This window comes from Aplidium turbinatum, chromosome 6 (genome assembly GCF_918807975.1).
Source record: "Aplidium turbinatum chromosome 6, kaAplTurb1.1, whole genome shotgun sequence".
NCBI classification, from domain to species: domain Eukaryota; kingdom Metazoa; phylum Chordata; class Ascidiacea; order Aplousobranchia; family Polyclinidae; genus Aplidium; species Aplidium turbinatum.
This window is the reverse complement of record NC_137477.1, coordinates 17,590,226-17,609,957: the sequence shown is the minus strand read 5'-3', so window position 1 is coordinate 17,609,957 and position 19,732 is coordinate 17,590,226. Positions and strand designations below refer to the sequence as shown.

General features: G+C 38.9%; 2 protein-coding genes across 2 annotated transcripts; both read left to right on the top strand.

Annotated features, from left to right (window-relative positions):
- The first annotated feature begins 6,057 nt into the window (after positions 1–6,057).
- Positions 6,058–6,510, top strand: LOC145772455 (uncharacterized). Its single transcript, XM_082584333.1, has one exon. It carries the CDS (start codon positions 6,058–6,060, stop codon positions 6,508–6,510), a length of 453 nt encoding a protein of 150 aa, XP_082440459.1.
- A 946-nt stretch (positions 6,511–7,456) lies between these two features.
- LOC145771945 (heat shock factor protein 1-like) lies at positions 7,457–10,687 on the top strand. The gene has a single exon (XM_082583715.1). The coding sequence runs from the start codon at positions 7,499–7,501 to the stop codon at positions 8,984–8,986; it is 1,488 nt and encodes a 495-aa protein (XP_082439841.1). The 5' UTR covers positions 7,457–7,498; the 3' UTR covers positions 8,987–10,687.
- Positions 10,688–19,732: the final 9,045 nt, after the last annotated feature.

The window sequence follows — 19,732 nt, the reverse complement described above, 5'->3', positions numbered from 1 at the left end:
GGGGGTTAGGGTAGTCCAATATGATAATTGTTTTCATGTTCCGGATTTGGATACTACTCCACATATTTTAAGCACCGTACCACGTTGCCATCGTGAAATTCGTCAAATAACACACCCCCCTAATAACACGAACAATTGTTGCGAGAATATAATTTCCCGCGCATTCTAGCGCGCATCCACAAAATGTGAATATTGTATCGCTTAGCTTCCATTTCAGCATGAAAACTTTCCACTTTTACCTTGCTTCAACGATTGATGACATTGAATCAGCGTAACAAAGGCGAATTCTTCGCTAAGAATCGATGGGAGTATGGATACTTCTACACTAATCGTTAATCAAAATTGTTAAGTTTTGGAATTAGAGTAGGAAAGAAAAGGCCTAGGGAAAATTCACTTTCGCTCACATGACACACAAAAATAAACCTAAAGAAAAAGCCTAGAGAAACTTTGCACAGCAGAAAATACTGTAGTGGCGTTAGTGTAGAGGTTTTCCGACTCGTGCCCGGAGCATTGTGACGCAAGAAGACATACGACCTTGTTCGGCGGAAGTTAATCAGTTATGCGGCAAGCAGCTACACGGCGCTTTGACTTTAAGCGCACGTCGTTGGTTTGATGAAACCCTTTCAAAGTGACTTCTTTGAAATTTAAAAAGCCTTCTAAACCGTAGCTATAGTTCTCAAATGGCGAAGACTAATCAAGACAGTGATTAAGCATGACGATCGACGCTAAAACTGGTGTGTCCGCCGTGAGACTAAATTTGTCCGCCGAGATAGCTACTCAGACCGGACAAGTTTGTCCGCCGTCAGCAAAAACGAATTTCGAGGCCTGCCTTTCAATGCAAATGTTGTAGTCTCTTCCTGGTTCAAAATTGCTTTCATTTGCACCCATACTTGGTCCAGCTTCACTCTACAAAGAAGTCAAAAAGCATTACATCTTATGGTATATCAACAAATTATCATGCAATAGCAGGCCTCGAAATATCCGGCGGTCATGGCGGACATGACCTCCGGAATGACCTCGAATGTCTGCCGAAGCCGACTCATTGGTCGGTCATAAATGACCGCCGCAAAATTCTTGACAAAAATAGAGCTAATGCAGCAAAAATATATTTTAAATTTGAATTGTTACAATTGTTTGTTTAATGCGAACAAATACGGAGCTGAAACAGTAATAGTACAGGCAATTGCTTTAAAGATCACATTAGAGGTGGCGTGGTTAACGAGCTGATGGCAAAAGTAGCCATTTTTACATCATTTTAACGCCTTGCAATGTTGCCTTGAAATAAAGTTGTCTGAACTTTTCGGCAGGATATGTATTCTAATTTTAACAATGAGGATTATTGCGTTACATTGATCGTTTGTTAAAAAGAAACGTCACAGAGAAGCAAGTCTCAGCTGGGTTCCGCACGTGCTTAGGCGAATGTGGCGACCTTATTCACGCTGATACCATTCAACGATTCTATAACGCGAAAACCACGGAATAAGTGATTGTAGTTGCTTTTGTAATAAGGAAATTTGGATTGTAGTTTTCAATTGTGTTTATTGCGTCATTACACGACTGTCATTAACGCACTGATTTATTTGCAAGCAATCTGCTCCAGTATACTCCAGGGTTGGTTAATTAAGCCATCAATCATTGCAGAGTTATTCTGTTGTAGAAAATCTTCTTCTACAAACACGACTACACAATACTGTAGTGTGATTGTGTGCAAAATCTACATGCAAAAAATATGTCCGGTTGAGATATTAAATGTCCGCTAAAAGGGCCAGTCCGGTAGGACATGCTTGACCGCCGGAAAAAAGTACAAATTTCGAGGCCTGCAATAGTACAGTTATGTATTCAAAAATAAAAGTCAGCAATAATAACTGACATACCCTACTGTAGGATAAATGTCTGTATGGTATTGTGTAGCTAAGCAAAGGGTGACAAGAATTGAAAATTTATATCTAGGCTAACTAGTGGGAAATAAGAATTGGACATTTCACTTGTCATGGTGCTATTAAGTACCTAATATCGAGCACATATTGCACAAGATTAACTTTATACAATAAATAGTTGTTTCAATAAAGAAAAATATTTACCGGTATTATAATTTCTGATTTTTAATGTGTAGCCTACTGTACTTCACATCTACCAATAGGCCTACCTGTTGAGTTCCAGATGTTTGAGGTTCATCATTCTCTGGTGGTAGTGTTACATCCACAAGCTCCAGCTCAGCATCTGCTAATAGTTGTGTTCTGCTAAGATGATCTGGAATGCAAACAATGTCTTCTACTCCGCCATCTGTATCAGAGTCATCATCAGGAGGAAATAACACCAATTTTGCTCCATATGGAGAACCAAGATTTTTTGTAGTATCAGGGTTACAAATTTCTTCTAATGCTTCAAACACACTAAATTTCTTCTTCAGACCAGACATCAGAATTTTACAGTATAACTGTGTATGCACAACAATTATTTTATGTAATAAAAACCTGCAAGCAATACACTGGTAATAAGAATGATATATCCAGTCATTTGTAAGATGAACCAGCAGTTTACAGAACTGCCAGTAGAAGTACCGGTAGGCCTACTGTTCAATTGGTTATAATAATGTTAGCTTGCCAGGCCTATAAACTGGCAAGAACAAATAGCGTAGTGGTATTGGAAACCTACACATAGAAAAACCAGGGCATGTCTGTCATCATTAGGCCTATCTGACAGCTGATCAGTTTGTTTTGGCACAGGTACTACTACCAGTATCACATTCAATACCAGCATGACTAGATCATACCTAGCCTGCTAGTTGCTTACTGAAGTCATTATACTTTGCTACTTCATGCTCATAATTAACTTAAATCTGATACTGAATAGGGGTTATGCGTCTATTCAAAGCCGATAATTCAAAGTGGTAAATTCAAAGCCGATAATTCAAAGATAACAATTCAAAGCAGTCGATTGAAAGCCGATAATTCAAAGACGACAATTCCAAGCAATCAATTGAAAGCCGACAATAGACCTTTTGCACATTCAAAATCACCAGAGCGTGACGTTTGAGTTACGCGGAGTCTGAGGGTTGAGAATCGCTTGTTTACTACGGTTTATGAAGGCGTTTCTTGTTATTGCAAGCAAGCGTGAGGTCGGTGGCAGGTGAAAGTAAATTTTTTGTGTTTATGAATTGTTGTAGATTATCGGCACACTTCAATTCTTGTTCGTTTTAATCATAGTGTTGGCTAACAGACTTGGAAAGGCAATTTAGGACGCCATTGTGAAGCGTGTGCATTTTGACCGGGAATTATGGACCACGATAGTGGCACCTTGTCTTGCAACATTTTATTTTCATTCTGCATAACATAATATGCAACGAACCAACCACATTTTATTGATGATACCAAGCATAGTCACTGGTATTTTCCTGTCGAAGATGTGAAATTGACAAATTTTTTTATGGTTCTCTCTACATGAATGCGATGGCGTGCAATACTTCGTTTATTCAACACTTTGTCCTCACTCATTTGAGGCCTTCTGCCTAGGAACGGTGAGATATTCAAATGTAGACCAATACCATGTAGGCTAAGTCTTTTTCTATAATAAACCCTTTATCGGCCATAACAGCATCATGACGTGCAGTTCATTAGCAGCTATTTTCTGCTTCAAAAGGTGAAAAAATCCACTCCTCTGATATATTTCTTTGTCACTCACATTACCAGTGTAGCCTACAACTGAAATACAAACATATTACCCCCATTTGGATCAACTCCCACTAATGACTAATGCCTTTGCAGTGTTCGTACTTTTATAGTTCGAGTACGTTTGCGACTGACGTTGAAGTGAGGACAGTGTTTCGAGACGTAGGCCTACTTCAGTGCAGTCGATGATGATCATGGTGCTTGGGTAGTCCTTTTAGAAGTCTGGCTTCATGGTTGCTATGATAACGTCACGATGAGGGAATATGTTCAAACCAATCAACCTTAAATACATGAGGTGCATTCATGAATGAAAAATACGATGTACAGTACAGTACGAATGCAGAACTAATACCAAACCTTGTGCTTTAAGTCTGTATAAAACAAACCCAGGCGAAGCTTCAACACCAGCAAAAATTCAATCTTCCACCACTAATCTATGTAGATGCAGTGCTCCTGTAGCATTTTGAGGTATTTCGAAAGTAGCCTCGTCATTAAGTTCTGCATCAACATTTTGATTTGCATGCTTAGCTTTTGAAGCTGTATAATACAAGAAATTCTTCCTATCTTTGCCTGGCAAGATCGCTTCCAATACAGCAAAAAACTGGTCGAAGGTTTACACTTCTGTAGCCTAAGTTTACAACTTAAAAGAGTTTTATTTTCTGGCAAATTATACTGAAACACTGATACACGCCTGTAAAGACCACAAAACAACAGCTAAAGCAAACGTTAAACAATTTATTCGCCTGCAAACTACGCCACTAACCCTATCGCACAGCATTGTGATCAGCGGCTGGTCGTTCACGACTCCAACGTCACGCTCTGTTGGTTTGTTATGCAAAAGGTCTATTGAAAGCCGGCAGTTCAAAGTTGACGATAATTAATCCGCTTGATTGGAAAAGTCAATAATTGAAATTAATTAATCTTATTGTGATGTGATAAGAGTGCGAGCTCGTACTGTTCTCAAAAGTCCATCGTTTTGCAATGCTGAAGTTAGTCAGAAGTCAAACAAGGAGTAGTATGGATGTTTCTTTCACGAAAACGGAAAGAGGAAAGAATAAAGCATGCCATGGCGGCTACTGCGGCTACGGCGGCTACTACGACAACAATTATTTTATGTAATATAAACCTGCAAGCAATACACTGGTAATAAGAATGATATATCCAGTCATTTGTAAGATGAACCAGCAGTTTGTAAGATGAACCAGCAGTTTGATCGTCACCGCTTCGAATTTTTATGTCTATTGTTGGAAGTTTTTACGTAATTTAACGAGGAAAGTAACCGCTCACACATTATTGGCCACTTTTTTAAAATATTGCGTGTTTTATTTTATTTTTTCTTGCCTTCAATCGCACTGCAGTATATAACCTGGTGAAATTTTATTTTGTATGTTATTCGCTCTGAGGATGCGCATTGTCATGGTGCGCGAAACGTCAGTGAAGCAATAAACCATCTTGTTTGTTGTTAATTTTACTTTCAATTTCATCAGATGAACGTAGCAACTAGTGCTAGAAACGATAATTGTCCTGATGAACACCCAAACTTTTCAGTATTCGGGATAGTAAACTTGGTGAGGGGTTAAGCTTCTGGTTGTGTGAAGATTATTGGAAGGAAAATAAGTGCAAAGCAAGAATGCATGTCTGCAATGAAAAGGCAGTGAAATTTGTTGGAGAACATAACCACGTTCCAAATGGTCAGCGTAAGCAGGTTTTGGACGTTTGTGCCCAGGTTAAGTTGCAAGCAGCAACGTCTTACCCAACAACTTAGCAAATCATTACGGCAGCAACAGCAGATTTGCATCCAAATGCAGCAGCTCAAATTCCTGAGGAACGTGTTTTGAAACGCAGCATTCAGCGAGCCAGAAGGCAAGTACAAAATATTCCTGTGGAGCCGTCAAATGCTGAACTGGTAATTCCATTAGAATTCAAGAAATTGGATGATGGTACTGTGTTTCTGCTTTATGATTCTGAGCCTGGAAATGATCGCATATGCATCTTCAGTACCCAGCGTAACCTTGAACTTCTCTCTCAGAGTCAAAGCTATTTCTCTGATGGAACGTTTAGCACAGCTCCAAGCCATCTCTTTCAACAGCTATATACCATCCATGCTATTGAATTAGGCACAATTGTACCTCTTGTCTATGCTCTTCTTCCGAACAAAGCTGCTCAAACCTATTGTCGACTTTTGCAGGCTATAAAAAACCTTCGACCTCAAATAAATCCAATGTCCTGGATGACAGACTTTGAGAAGGCTGCAATCAATGCCATTCAAGACAATTTTCCCGCAACTTCACTGACGGGCTGCTTTTTCTATTTACAGCAATGTGTTTGGCGTAAAATATAGCAATTTGGATTGGTAGCAGCTTATAAAGAAGATGATGGAAAGTTTGCAATGAGTGCGCGGAGCCTGGCAGCACTAGCTTTTGTACCAGAACAAGACGTTGAGAACGCATTACAAGCCCTAGTGATAGATGAAGAATTTGATCACCGAATTCAACCTGTAGCTGATTACTTTGAGGACACTTGGATTGGTCGACCAACTCGCCACGGGCATCGAAGACCTGCTGTGTTCCCAAATGAACTTTGGAATGTTTATCAGCGCACTTTGCGTGGAGAGCATCGTACCAACAATAGCATTGAAGGGTGGCATAGACGTTTTCAATCAACTGTCGGTTGCTTTCGTCCGTCCATCTTTCGCTGCATCAACGCTCTTAAGAAAGAGCAAAAACATAACGGAGTCCTAATGGAACGTCTTGTGGCAGGCCACAATCCTCCATCTCGAAAAAGGAAATATGAACAACTAAATGAACGGATCCTTCGCATTGTGCAACAGTATGATGCTTGAACAACGGCTCAGTATCTGCGTGGAATTGCCCACAACTTTGGCATGTAGTTTTCTTGCGAACTATTTTCTGTTAGAATTGTCGGCTTTTGGTATGTAATTAAATTGAAACTGTTTTCTTATGAACTATTTTAGGTTTGAATTGTCGGCTTTTCTCTGTTTTGTTTTTTGTCGTTAATCTCAGCTTTGAATTATCGGCTTTTAATTGACGACTTTGAATTTTCGTCTTTGAATCAACCGGTTTGAATTTTCGTTTTTGAATCATCAGCTTTGAATAAACGGCTTTGAATTTTCGGCTTTGAATTGTCTGTTTTAAATTGTCGTGCTACCCTGAATAGGTGTAGGGTCATTTAAAAACACAACTGAACTAATTTAAAACCGACAGTTTGAAGAACTCCAGGTTTGCTTCAACAGCACAAAACTGCTATTTACGTTGAAAAAAGCATTCATATCTTCCTAGCGTCAGTTTAAACTGACGGAAACAGATCGGATGTCAGGAGTCAGTCAAACAACCTTTTTCTGCAACTGCAACTTATTTTGACTGCTGACAGCTGAAGAACCAATTTACCGCGGAAACAATTTTGGAAATTTTTGATTTGTCAAATTTTGAATGCGCCCACTAGTGGAATTTATATTTATGAAAAAAATGATTTTTTAGTTATTTTTATTAATAAAATTATATTATGCAATGTCAAAAACATTTCAAAGCGTTTTTTGTGTAGATAGTTCTCTCTTGAGCCGCTGGAAACGGTATTTTGACCTATATGATGTTTTATGAATGAGTGACGTTATTTTTTCTAGCGTCAGTTTAAACTGATGCTAGGAAGACATGGGTTAAATTGTCCATCGTTTTTCATAACATGTGGTACCAGTAAAAAACTAAGCATAAATTAAAAGTTTTATTTACAAAGAAGTTAATTTTGTATTTGTTTGTTAGATGTGTTCTATAGCTTATTGTAAAAACTGAAATTTAACATTCAAAGTATTAAAGATGTCTCTTCAACTGAACATCAAGAAGGGAACAGAAAAAAGTTCAACAGATGAAACCATAACTGCTGTTCCCATGTTTTTGTGGAAATTAGTTCACCTTTTGAAAGAACCAGCTTCCCAACCATACATTTCATGGAATGAAGATGGTACTTCATTTACTGTTCGTGATCAAGCTAATTTTTCTAAACTTGTTTTACCAAAGTATTTTAAACACAATAAATTTTCAAGCTTTGTGCGACAGTTAAACATCTATGGATTTCGTAAAGCAGCTGCCATCCAACAAGGCGTTGTAGATGGTTCACCAGAAGCGGTTGAGTTCTATCATCCTTACTTCAGAGAAGATAATTTGGAAATGCTCCAGTTAATTAAGCGAAAAGTTCACACAGTGATCCCTAAAGCAACTTCAGATGAAATTGATCAAGTTTTACATGATGTTCATGAAGTCAAGGACAGTCAAAAAAAGATATCTGGTTCTCTAACAGAATTAAAGCAAGAAAACGAAAGTCTGTGGAGGGAAGTGGTGTCTTTGCGTCAAAAACATTCACAGCAGCAAAAAGTTGTGAACCATTTAATAAAATTTTTGGTGAGCATTGTTCAGCATCATGGCATGGGAACAAAACGAAGATATCCACTTATGATAGATGAAGGGAGTTCATCCACTGCACCGGCTAAAAAAATGTCTCGACAAAGTTCACAAATTATGTTTGAACCAGTTGTAACTACTCCTATTCCAGGGATTGTAATTGACCAGCCCCAAGAAAACTCGCCATCTGCGGAAGGTCCGTTGATTACGGAACTTTTGTCGACTGCTGCATCTCCCACTGTTCCACAAAAAGTTGGCAAAGATCTTTTATTGACTCCTAGTCCCAATCCAGATCCCGATCCTGATTCTTTTGATATTTCGGAGTTAATGCAATTCCCGGAAATATCAGATCAACAAGTTGCTGATTCTGTCACCAACGTGCTTGACCTTTCACAAACTGAAAAGGCAAACGTTTTTGTTCCAGTAAATTCAAGCAGCACAACCTCAGAGGTAGTAGAACCAAGTGCGTATCTCAATTTACCACCAACCTCCCAAAGCAACCAACAGCGGAACAGGACAGATTCAACCTCACCGCGTCAGTCACCGACTGTTTCTTCTGCATCTGCTCTTGCCATCCCTAGTGTGAGTACAGATCAACATGGGGCAATTGACAATTTGAATTTTGATATGGACAAAATAACAAATAACTTGCAAAACATTAAAAGTCGTTTAAGTAGCAATGATCAAATCCAATTGGAATATGACATGCTTCAAGAATTGTTTAATGGGTCAGCTGATCTCTCACCCACTCCTAATTTTTATGATTATTCCCTCCCCATGAACGTACCCCAACCTGAGGGCAATGAACTTGTCCAATATACCAGAGATAACCTTCTTCCTAATTCCAGCATCGGCGATGGATCAGATTTAGACTATAATGAGATTCTGGATTCTTTGAAAGATTAAGTATTTTGCTATTGCACTGTAACTTGAACATCGGCAGCACCTTATACTGAAGGACATAAATCTTTTTCTTTTGCAATTGTGCATGTACTGTAATACGTATTCTTATTGTTCAGCAAAGGCTTTCTTCCACGGGTTATCACGATTAAATGCAAGATGCTTAGATGCACTAATAATCAACGACTTTCAGTCTATTGCACGTGAAGTATATTGAAGTTCCGTTTATACAACGTTGAGCCATGTAGCATGCTGTAGTTTGCAACGCTTTTTCGTGGGGTTTCAATATCAATAAATAAAAATTTTAAAATATTCAAATAAAAATATTCAAATAAAAATATTCAATATTCAAATAATTCAAATAAAAATATTCAAATAAAAATATTCAATAAATAAAAATTTTACAATTATGTAATAATAAATAATCATGTGATCACTGATTTCTTTCAATATTTTTTCACTACTTTATTGTAATTCCCGGTGTAATCTTGACAACATTGTCTGAGGTCTGATTTAACCACATAAAATCTGACTGTAGTGTAGTGTGACATGAAATGTCATACCGGAAGCTCATTGAAGAAGTTTGTGGTTTCGCTCACTTTTAAATTTCCCAGTCACCGGTCATGAGATGTTGAGAATGTGCATCAATGCTACGTGCTTGTTAAATCGTTTCCCTTTCCATGTCTTTGCGTCATCTTTGTACGAGTAAAGTATCACAACTTGCGATTACAACCAGATAGCGTGAGACCCAAGTGAGAGATACTTGGTTTTGTGAAAAAATCTAACCAAGCTACCCCATTACGCTGGAATCAAGAAAAGTTGTGAAATGCATCGATAGAAATTTGTGGTTTAGTGGTAGGTTTGCATGAAACAGGGGGTAATTCCGATTGTCGAAATTCCGCGGTGATGCCTCATTTTATTGTTCCTTTCCTCACCGTTCAAGCGAGAAGACATTGTTGAAGCTTTGAAATTCGTCAGCTACTTACGTTTGAGTGAGAGTAAAGCTTAATGCTTATTGAGCTAAGTTTCACTTTTGTGAGTAGGTTACTGTAGCTACCACCACCATTAGTTAGACTGAAAATGCAAGAAATCGTCTTTACCAGTTTGCAACAAATTTCTAAAAGATTGCTTTCGGTCAGTAAAACAATTTAAACATTTAAATGTTTTTATATTTATCTGAAAAGTTATTGCTGTATAACAAATATGAATAGGCTATCATTTGTATTTTCGTATTATGACGTAATTGATCAGTGCATCCATTGCAACCATTCGTCGTATTTCGATTAACCTGGATCATCTGGAACTGTTCTGTATGATCGAAATTAAGGTATGGGCCGATGTTTTTGTACTAGTGACGTAAAATATTAGTTATAACTTATACAGTACATTTAAGTGCATTTAATCGATTTTTGATAAAACGATGGTAGCCAATCCTTTCTCTGCCAATAATTTTGTTTTGTTGCATTGAGAAACAGTTCAAGTTGTATGCTGGACGATTGGGAATCTGCAGTGATTGCATGTTTATTACTGACTGTATCTTATACTGCAACGATGGAGTGCTTTGTTATTTATTTCAATGCACTGCGTGCTTGTTTTAAGCTGGCGTATGTGAGTTTGATACTCTGTTTGAGTATATAGGCCTAGTTTGTAAAATGGCTTGAATTTTATTTTCGCTCGGCATGAATGAATAAAATGTTTGGACGATTACTTTTAATCGTGCTGTTGCAACAGATAGAATAGAAGCTGGCTTATGGATGGAGATTGTAGGAATTGCAGGTTTATAGATCCGTTAAATGTGCAAAAGATTTCATTATTATTGTTGCCAATGATAATATTAAGCTTATCTTTTGCAAGCAGGGCAGCTGAGAGTGTGTAAGGGGAATTGCAGTGTAGGGCCTACTTGTATCCTTTAAATAGGCGTTTCTTCTCGCACTGTAAAACTCTCTTTGGAAGCTTCACCTACGCTTTGGTAGTTGGTAACGACTAGAACATCACACAACTAAGGCGAAAGTGAAAATTGAAAAAAGTAAACTAATCGGAAAATAGTTAAAACATCGCACTCTCGAGTTTTTTGGCGCTAAAAGTAACTACTTTCAATTCGCTCATTTTCGCAAACCATCATTTTTTCCGATTAGTTTTCTTTTTTTCAATTTTTATTTTTAGTGTCACTGTGTAATCAAAGTGTTCTTATACACGAAGTCATTATAGGCGAAGTCATTTCTATGCAAAACATATGGTTTGCAAACGGGACTTTGCAACAGGTGTCACTATAGGCGAAGTGTCACTATAGCCGAAGTCACTATAGACGAATTCTACTGTAGTGTATAGCCTACACTTACTATATCATTACTCGATAATGAGCTGATAGATGAGCATTATCGCTATAGCCTATCTTATGTTAAAACTTAAAAAAGGCCTTTCAGCAACAAAAGTTCCCTTTTTTCATAATCCTGGTCCCCAGTCAAAAATCGCTCCGGCACCCCTGTTTAGACCTAATGTTTGGGCAAACACTTTTCTCTCGTACTCAAACAGAATATCTGAAACATGGCGACTGAATGGGATGGTGCGCAACGTCCGCTCAGCCAGGTGTTCTTAACAACAAAATCTTATTTTAGATTTGAAGTCACATTGCAGATTCCTTTGCAGCATCAGTTAATCAGTAAATTGTCGGCATGCTGTAGCTTGAGCATGTCCAACCTTATCGTTGTCACAGGAGTCTGGGGGGTAGGCCTACTTTTTCACCACCACAAATAGCAGATCATCATGGAGAAGACATCCAACCTCCTCAGCGTTATTTGTGATATAAACTCTAAAATAGGTTACGGTATATTACAAATGGGTCTTGTCTCATCTCTCATGTAGCCTAAATATCGACAAGTTTTATTTTTTCCAGTTAATAAAAAAATAACTAACCTTTCATGCAGCCTACATGTAGCTCCACACAAAGTGAAGTTTGTAATATGACTTTTGACTTTTTTTATTTCTTTAAAAATAATGTCTAAAAAGACATTATTAAAAGTAACTACGGACAGTGGCTAGTGTTTCAATCTTCCGAATAGATGTTTGCTGGTACACCCCTTCATTTTTTTTCCTCATTTACTTTTGCTTGAAGGCTAATTTAGTTTTTATCTGTCATATGTAAATTGGTGTCATCAGCAAGCAACCTTGTTTTAAAATTTGTTGCATTAGTAAAAAGAGGGCTAAAATTAGCCTACTTAAAACCTTGAGGGGCACCACATTTTACTTGTTTAAAGTCAGACGTATTTTCAAGTATTTTAGTAGGCTACATTGTTGTCTGTCAGACAGTGATGTACGCGCATACAAAAAATATTGACGCCGTCAGCGCAAACGCAAACGTTCGAAAAACTATACGCCGCATGCGTCAACGCAACTTGTAAAAAAAGTTGGCGGCGTCAGCGTTAGCGCATACTCTAGCGCATACTCATTTTGTTTGCTAGGTGCCAAACATTCACACGGTATAAACCACTCGAAACAACACACTTTTGAAGCCACTTCGCGATTTCTCGTTACAAGAAATTATCTTTTTGGCCGGAAGGCACATCTGGCATTGAAAATATAAGTTTTTGCCTTTCGAAGAAGAGCTTAAAATACTTTTCCATGTAGGGCCATGGATTTGTATTATCATGCTCCATTTCACTTGGAGATTAGTATTACCGTAAGTTATTCCCTGAATACAATAGTGTAGTGTAAGAAACTGTAGCATATGCCCATCAAGAAAATTCTAGTATTATACTAACTGTCGCTCCTAGTAATATACTAACTGTCGCTCCCTAAAAATCCATTATAAAAAACACTCTTTTTAAAATAATTCCGTTTGAATAAGACTAATATTGCTTTTAATGCCATAATTCTCTCAGTAAGCTCTATGCTTTTTTCTGATAAGATTTTTAAAAAGTGGGTTAATGGAAGACAAAACTGCCAGACACAAGCAAGTTTAGATTCTGAACTGCACAACTCTTTGTTATTAGCATTCAGGGATAGTTAGCATTACTAGTATTATTAGCAGTAGGCTACTCAAAAGCCTCTCACAATTGGCCCCTGGATGCATGTTTTGCTAAACTGCTCATCAAGTTACAAAGCATATATAATTACATACTTACGCAACAGAATGTATAAATTGTCAAGTAAAAATTACCTTAGCTTGATAGCCTACTGTATGTAGGCCTACACATTACTACGCAGTCTACGCTACATAGCCTAGCCTACAACAAGAATAATCGGCAAAGTAATGTACTACATATAACATACAGAGTAGGCTACAACATCATGCAAGCAATCACGGTCGGAGACCAAATATTTGAGTTTGTTTAGATACATAGCACTGCTCATTGCCTGAGAAGTTTCTGATTTGCCCCAAAATGCAAGACTTAACTAATATAAATTAAAGTGCTCACAATTGCTTACAAACGCCTTCAACACTGCTTGCCTAAAAAAACTTCACACTACGAAGCCAAGTCATTGTTTACATTTTACATGGAGCGGCATTACCAACCTACCTACTTGCTTGCTTACATTACATTCCTGTTTTGACCCGTAATTTCTCAGTAGGCCTAAGTTGTTTTAACTAATTCTTTCTTTTTTTCTGCAAGACTTCAGTCTCCACGTGGGACTCTAGCGTCAAAGGCAGTAGTGCGATATACAAACAAACTCCAGCTGACTGAACAATAGATGACACTGTGACACAACACTAGAACAATGGGCAATTGCAAGACGTTAACATTTTGCAGTTTGACAAAAAGAAATTGCAAACAACAACTAAGACATTAAAAAGTATGCGTTGACGCTATGCGCTAAAAAACCGCGAAAACTTTACGGCGCATCCTCAAGCGCAAACTATCCAAAAAAATGTGGCCGCAAGCGTTAGCGCAAACAAAAAGTCTACGCCGCATGTATGCGGCGTAGAATTTGCGGCGCATACGTACATCTCTGCTGTTAGATAAGTACAGGGACCTGGATAAGTAGAAATTTAAAAGATATAGCACTTTGTCTCGAAGGCCATAAATGTACACTGTACAGTTTACTTAGCTAAATTTTATGATCTAGCCTACAGCAGGGGTGTTCAAATGGCGGATCTCGATCCGGTTCTGGATCTTTTCAACTTTTTGTGTGGATCTTTCAATGTCAACGGAAAAGATTGGATACCAGTGGATGATAGTGAAGCGTTTTAGTTTAGTGTGCTTTAGCACTCTGCATTCAAAGACTTGTCAATTTATGCCTTCACATGTTTATTGCCAACCGTTAGGTTGACATGCTCCAGCACTTGCCATGCTTGAAAGTGACTCTACAAGAAGTTAACTGTGAGAATGATTTGTCATGCTTAGCCGAATTTCTGGAAAATTTGGACACTGAGTCCTGTAACAGGTTCAAATAATTTTATAAAATCAGTTCAGTTATAGAGCCAATCTCGCAATGATGAGACTCTCATCCACTGTATGCTGATGTTGATGACACTTGAAAAACCCAACTTTGAACAGAATATGCATTGCTGGTGTCAAAAATGCAGGTAGAACTTTGTAATTTTAAAGGAGATGAGATTTGTATCGCAGATCCAAATGTGTTTTGGTTATCACTTGTAACCTTGAAAAGGTACCCACAGTTATAACCAGGCTGGCTAGAAGGGTCCTTTCTTGCTTCGCTTATACGTATCTTTGTGAGTCGTTGTTTTCATCAATGAATTTTGTAAAAAAACAAGCATAGCCTACAGTAGAACGAGTCTCACAATTGCTCACCTTCTTGAGCTTTTGAGGATATCAGTAGCCTAAGTGACAGAAAACCCCGATTCGAAGCTATTGTGAGATCTAAACCAACTCATCATTTTTCTAACTGAAACAATCTTGCAGCTGTAGCACAGTTCACTTTTGACTTTTACAAAGTTACTAATGTACTGTAGGGTACATTCACATAAATAAAGCACCATAAAGATTGAAGCATGTCCAATATGTTTACTATTCGTATTTAGGAGATCATCATATGTTGGATTCTCTATGACATTTCAGTTTGAATTTTTACTGGGGTCATGGGTAACCGGAATATTAAAAGAACCTTTTTTATGCTTTTTGTCATTTCGACCCATGTTTCACATTAAATACCTCCCAATTCCTTTAATATTTTGTATTGAAATTTTCTCCTGTAAACAACATTTCTACTAAATGTCAGCCAAAACCAATCAAAAATAGGGTCTTGGCAAGGTTTTAAATTTTGGAAAATTTTAGCCGAGAGCTGAAAACGTCCACATTTGGATGTCTTTGACTTTTGACCTTTTAAAGTGACAATGTGAACGGTGTTGTTTTTTTAATACTTGTCAGCAATACTATCACCTGTCAAAAAATTGGGTTCTTACTTAATTCACTTATGCAGTAATAGGACCTCAAACAGGGCCAAAAATAAAAAAATTGTGCCCCTCGGCAGACCCCCCCCCAAACTAAATGCTTTATAACTCTCGTGTTTCTCAATAAATTTCACTCAAATTTTGCAGGTGTTCATCATATAAAATAGTGAAACAAAAGGTGTGTAAAATTTAAGAAAAATCGAAGAGGTTGAATTTCTTGACTGTGTGAAATTGACCGGAATAGCCCAATGGTAAATTTTCAAGTGGCTGGTGGCAGATCAAGCTCTCGTCAGATTACATTTTAATTTTGCACAATTAGTTTTAGTAGTAATCGGAAATTTTTCCAACCCCAAGCTAATAAAATTTTTATAAAAATGTTTTTTCAATCCACCCTACTGCGCATCGGTTCAAGCGCACGTCAAGTCAACAGTCGGTGAGGGTAGGCATTTGATCATGCAGCTAACAAAAACTGAAATAATACAATGTTTGGGAGTAAAAACATTGCTCATTCAACTACATTAAAAGAACAATTTAATTAACCTCTTCCAGCGATAACAAATGTAGGTTACAAGTACAGTAAACTATACTTTGTAGCCTATTATAGAGGCTTGATTCTCAAACCGTGGATTAGGCTACCTACAATTGGGCAGTAAAAATCATTGTAGGTAGGGGTAGCCTAACACATAAGTGAACTTGGACAGCGTTAAAAATGGGTTTGAGAAACACAATTAACAGTTAAAAAACATGAGTCGCAAAGCCTTTGATCGCAAGAGAGTTGTAGATCTGAGTTCAAAAAGCTAGATCACAAGTGGGCCAAGAAAGTCATATCAGAAGCAGTGACGTGCGGTGAGGTTCCTAGATGGTGAGGCACTAATTTTTTCAAGTCACTTTTACAATAAAAATTTTTAACAACAAAAATGGTATCATAACTTACTAATCAAAAAAATTAGCAGCATGCTTTCACATTTATTAAAAATAAAATCCATGCTCCTATCCTTTTGGACTTAAACATTTGTGACTTTGTTGTATACTTCTTTTTTGAGCAGCAATCTCTTTGAAAGTTGCAAGTTATTTTTTTTTGTTCAGTCGTCTGATGCAAACCTTATAAATTTAGAACCGGTCTTCCTTTATTTATGACTTCAACTTTGGATTGAAAGTTTATTTTTTTTAAATCTCTCAGATTTGATACTAAATTTTCCTCCATTTTTTAGTTAAATTTTATAAAAAACAATCCTTTACAGCAGGGGTCGGCAAACTGCGGCCCGCGGGCCAAATGCGGCTCGCGGACAAACTTTTTGCGGCCCTCGAACGATCTTACTTTTAGTGCATAAACTAAAGTTTCATCATTATCTACGCATGAATTTATTTTACATCATAACAAAAATAGGCGGGTCAATATATGAAAAATATAAGGGCAACCCCAAAAAAATTTATACAAAAAGTTTTTTTGTTCCAAGTGTATGATTAGGTTGTACTATACCCCAGAAAAAAAGTCTACAAAAACCTGACCCCGGGAAAGTGGTCAATTTACATAATTTGAAAATGGTGACCCCCCAAATTTTTCAATGTACGATACACAAATTTTTTTTAGTTCAATTAACACACTATACTGTAAATGTATTAAACACGTATATACATGGTATCTATGCACCAAATGAACATATTAGAAACGGTCTGTGATGTCATTATAATGTCATGGAAGACATAGGTGTCGATTTTTTAACATTTAAGAAAAAATCTGAGGGGGCAAGATGATAAAAAGTGTGAAATATGTACCCAAATTTGAACAGTTCCATAAAATTACGCTGTCAAAGCTACAAAAAAGAACAGAAAAGCAGGGTGGCTGCCCCCCAAACAATTTCTACTGGGAGGCCCGCCCCCCTGCCTCCCGGGAATTGACGCCTATGATGGAAGAGTATATGCACTAAACGTCAGAGAATGTCAGAAAAGAAAAGGGGGCTGTCTTTATCGACCGAACAGCAGCCTATGACACTGTTTGGCACCGTGGCCTAGTCTACAAACTACTCCGCCTACTCCCTGACAGGCACATGATCAAAATGATCATGGAACTCATCCACAACAGGAGTTTTACCCTTACCACCGGAAGCGGAAAACCAAGTAGACTGCGGCGACTCAAAAACGGTGTCCCACAGGGATCAGTCTTGGCTCCTCTCCTTTTCAATGTCTATATGCATGACCTACCATCAACAACATCTGACAAATATGCACATGCTGATGACTTGGCCATCTTGCACTCTGGCAATCATTAGAAATGACGTTGAGCCAAGACATGACGACCATATCTGGATACCTTCACCAATAGAAACTGAAGCTCAGCTTCAGTTTCCATTGGTGAAGGTATCCAGATATAGGTTTTGGGCGGGTTTTAAGCAAAAACACTGATGGAAGGCTACCGTCAAAGTAAAACTGTGACGGTAGCCTTCCATCTCAACAACAGGGAGGCAAAACGTGACCTAAAAGTGACCGTTAACGGCAAAATTTTGCCGCCCTGCCCAGAACCTACATACCTTGGGGTTACACTTGACAGGTCACTCACATACCGTCACCATTTACAGTCACTACGCAAAAAGCTGACATTTCGCGTCGCCCTGCTGAGACGTTTGGCAGGCACAACTTTGGGTGCAGGTGCTGACACCTTGCGCACTGCAACCCTGGCGTTGGTCCACTCCACTGCTGAATACTGCGCCCCTGCCTGATGCCGCAGTGCCCACACCCGCCTCATCGACAGCCCAATCAACGACGCATTGCGAACTGTGACTGGATGCCTGCGCCCAACTCCAACAGAGTGTTTACCAATCCTTGCAGGCATCCAACCTGCTGAGCTTCGCCGAAAGGGAGCCCTTATTCACCTAGCTCGCCGGGCGGGGGATCCTAACCACTTGCTTCATGCAAAACTCAACATCCCACCTCAGGAATCTCCCCGGCAATTAAAGTCAAGACACCCCTTTGTGCCAGCTGCTGTTGAATTACTACATCCATTCAGCGATCATGCCATCAGCGCAGCAAACTTCATGGAAGACAATTGGAATGTAGCGTGGTGTGCCACCGACACGAAACTACATCGTTTTATACCTCACCCGGTGGCGTGCCCCCCTGGTATGGACCTGCCTCGACCGAATTGGGTCAAGCTCAACAGAATCCGAACCGGAGTCGGTCGCTTCCATTCCAACATGCACAAGTGGGGTTTGGCTCCCTCACCGGCCTGCGAATGCGGCGCGGAGGAACAAACTGCTGACCATGTCGTGCTCGAATGTCCGATCTATAAAGCACCAAATGGAACGCATGGTATAGCAACGCTAAACGAAGCTACACTCACCTGGCTCTCCATCACCTGCCCTGAAATTTGATTTGATCTAGTCTCAAACGAAAGAAAAAGAATGTCAGAGATGAAGTACCATTTTTCAAGTTATGATTGTTACATACTAGTAGTCATCACAATTATCATCGGTACTGTCTGTGTTGTCTTGATCCAATGGAAGGACATTGTTTGGGTTTTCACAGGACACAAGTTGGCATTGTCCACAAGGGTCAGGTCTGATGGACATTCTTGAAACTGTTTATGGGGACAATGCAGTAAAGCATATGATGGGTGGCAAAGCTGTGCAGAGAGCTTTGCGGGGCCACCTCTTGATAGAAAAATGCTTGAATGGGATGCTGGTCTCTGAAATGATGGATAGTGATCCCGAGTTAGCTGGTTCAGTGAAGTCGTGTGAGGACATGTACACCTTGTTGATAGAAGAAAAGACCACATTGAAAACAATAGCTACTTTGGAGACAAATGCTAAACTTCAGCAAGCACTTGACAAGAAACTTGGCTTGTTTGATAAATCCAGGACAAGTAAGCTTTGGATTTCTTACATGAACATGGTCAAATGTACACGAATGCTGCTGATGGCAGATCGAATTGGTTCCTGGGATAGACATCTTAGTGCTGTTGCCGAGTGCTTACCAATATTTGCTGCTGCAGGGCACCACAACTACTTGAAATCAGCATACTTGTACTTGCAAAACATGTAAAACCTCAAAATGAAGGACCCTGCTGTCTTCAAGAAATTTTAGGATGGATTACATGTCATCAGGCGAACCGACAAAGTCTGGGCTGGCCTTGGTTCGGACCTTGTAATTGAACAGACATTGATGAGATCGCTAAAGACAACCGGTGGCTTGACAAGGGGTAGTGGGATGAGCGAGGAGCAGCGAGCCTTGTGGGTGCTATCCTCACCAGCTTGTTCAGAGTACAATCATGCGATGGAGGACTTCAACAAGCGTAGCATTTACAACGAGTGCACAGCATAAGGAAATGAGGGGGACAAGGATGAAGAGAGATCAGGCCGACCTCGCAAAAATCAAAAAAAAGCTCCAATCATTCAGTCCATTTTGTG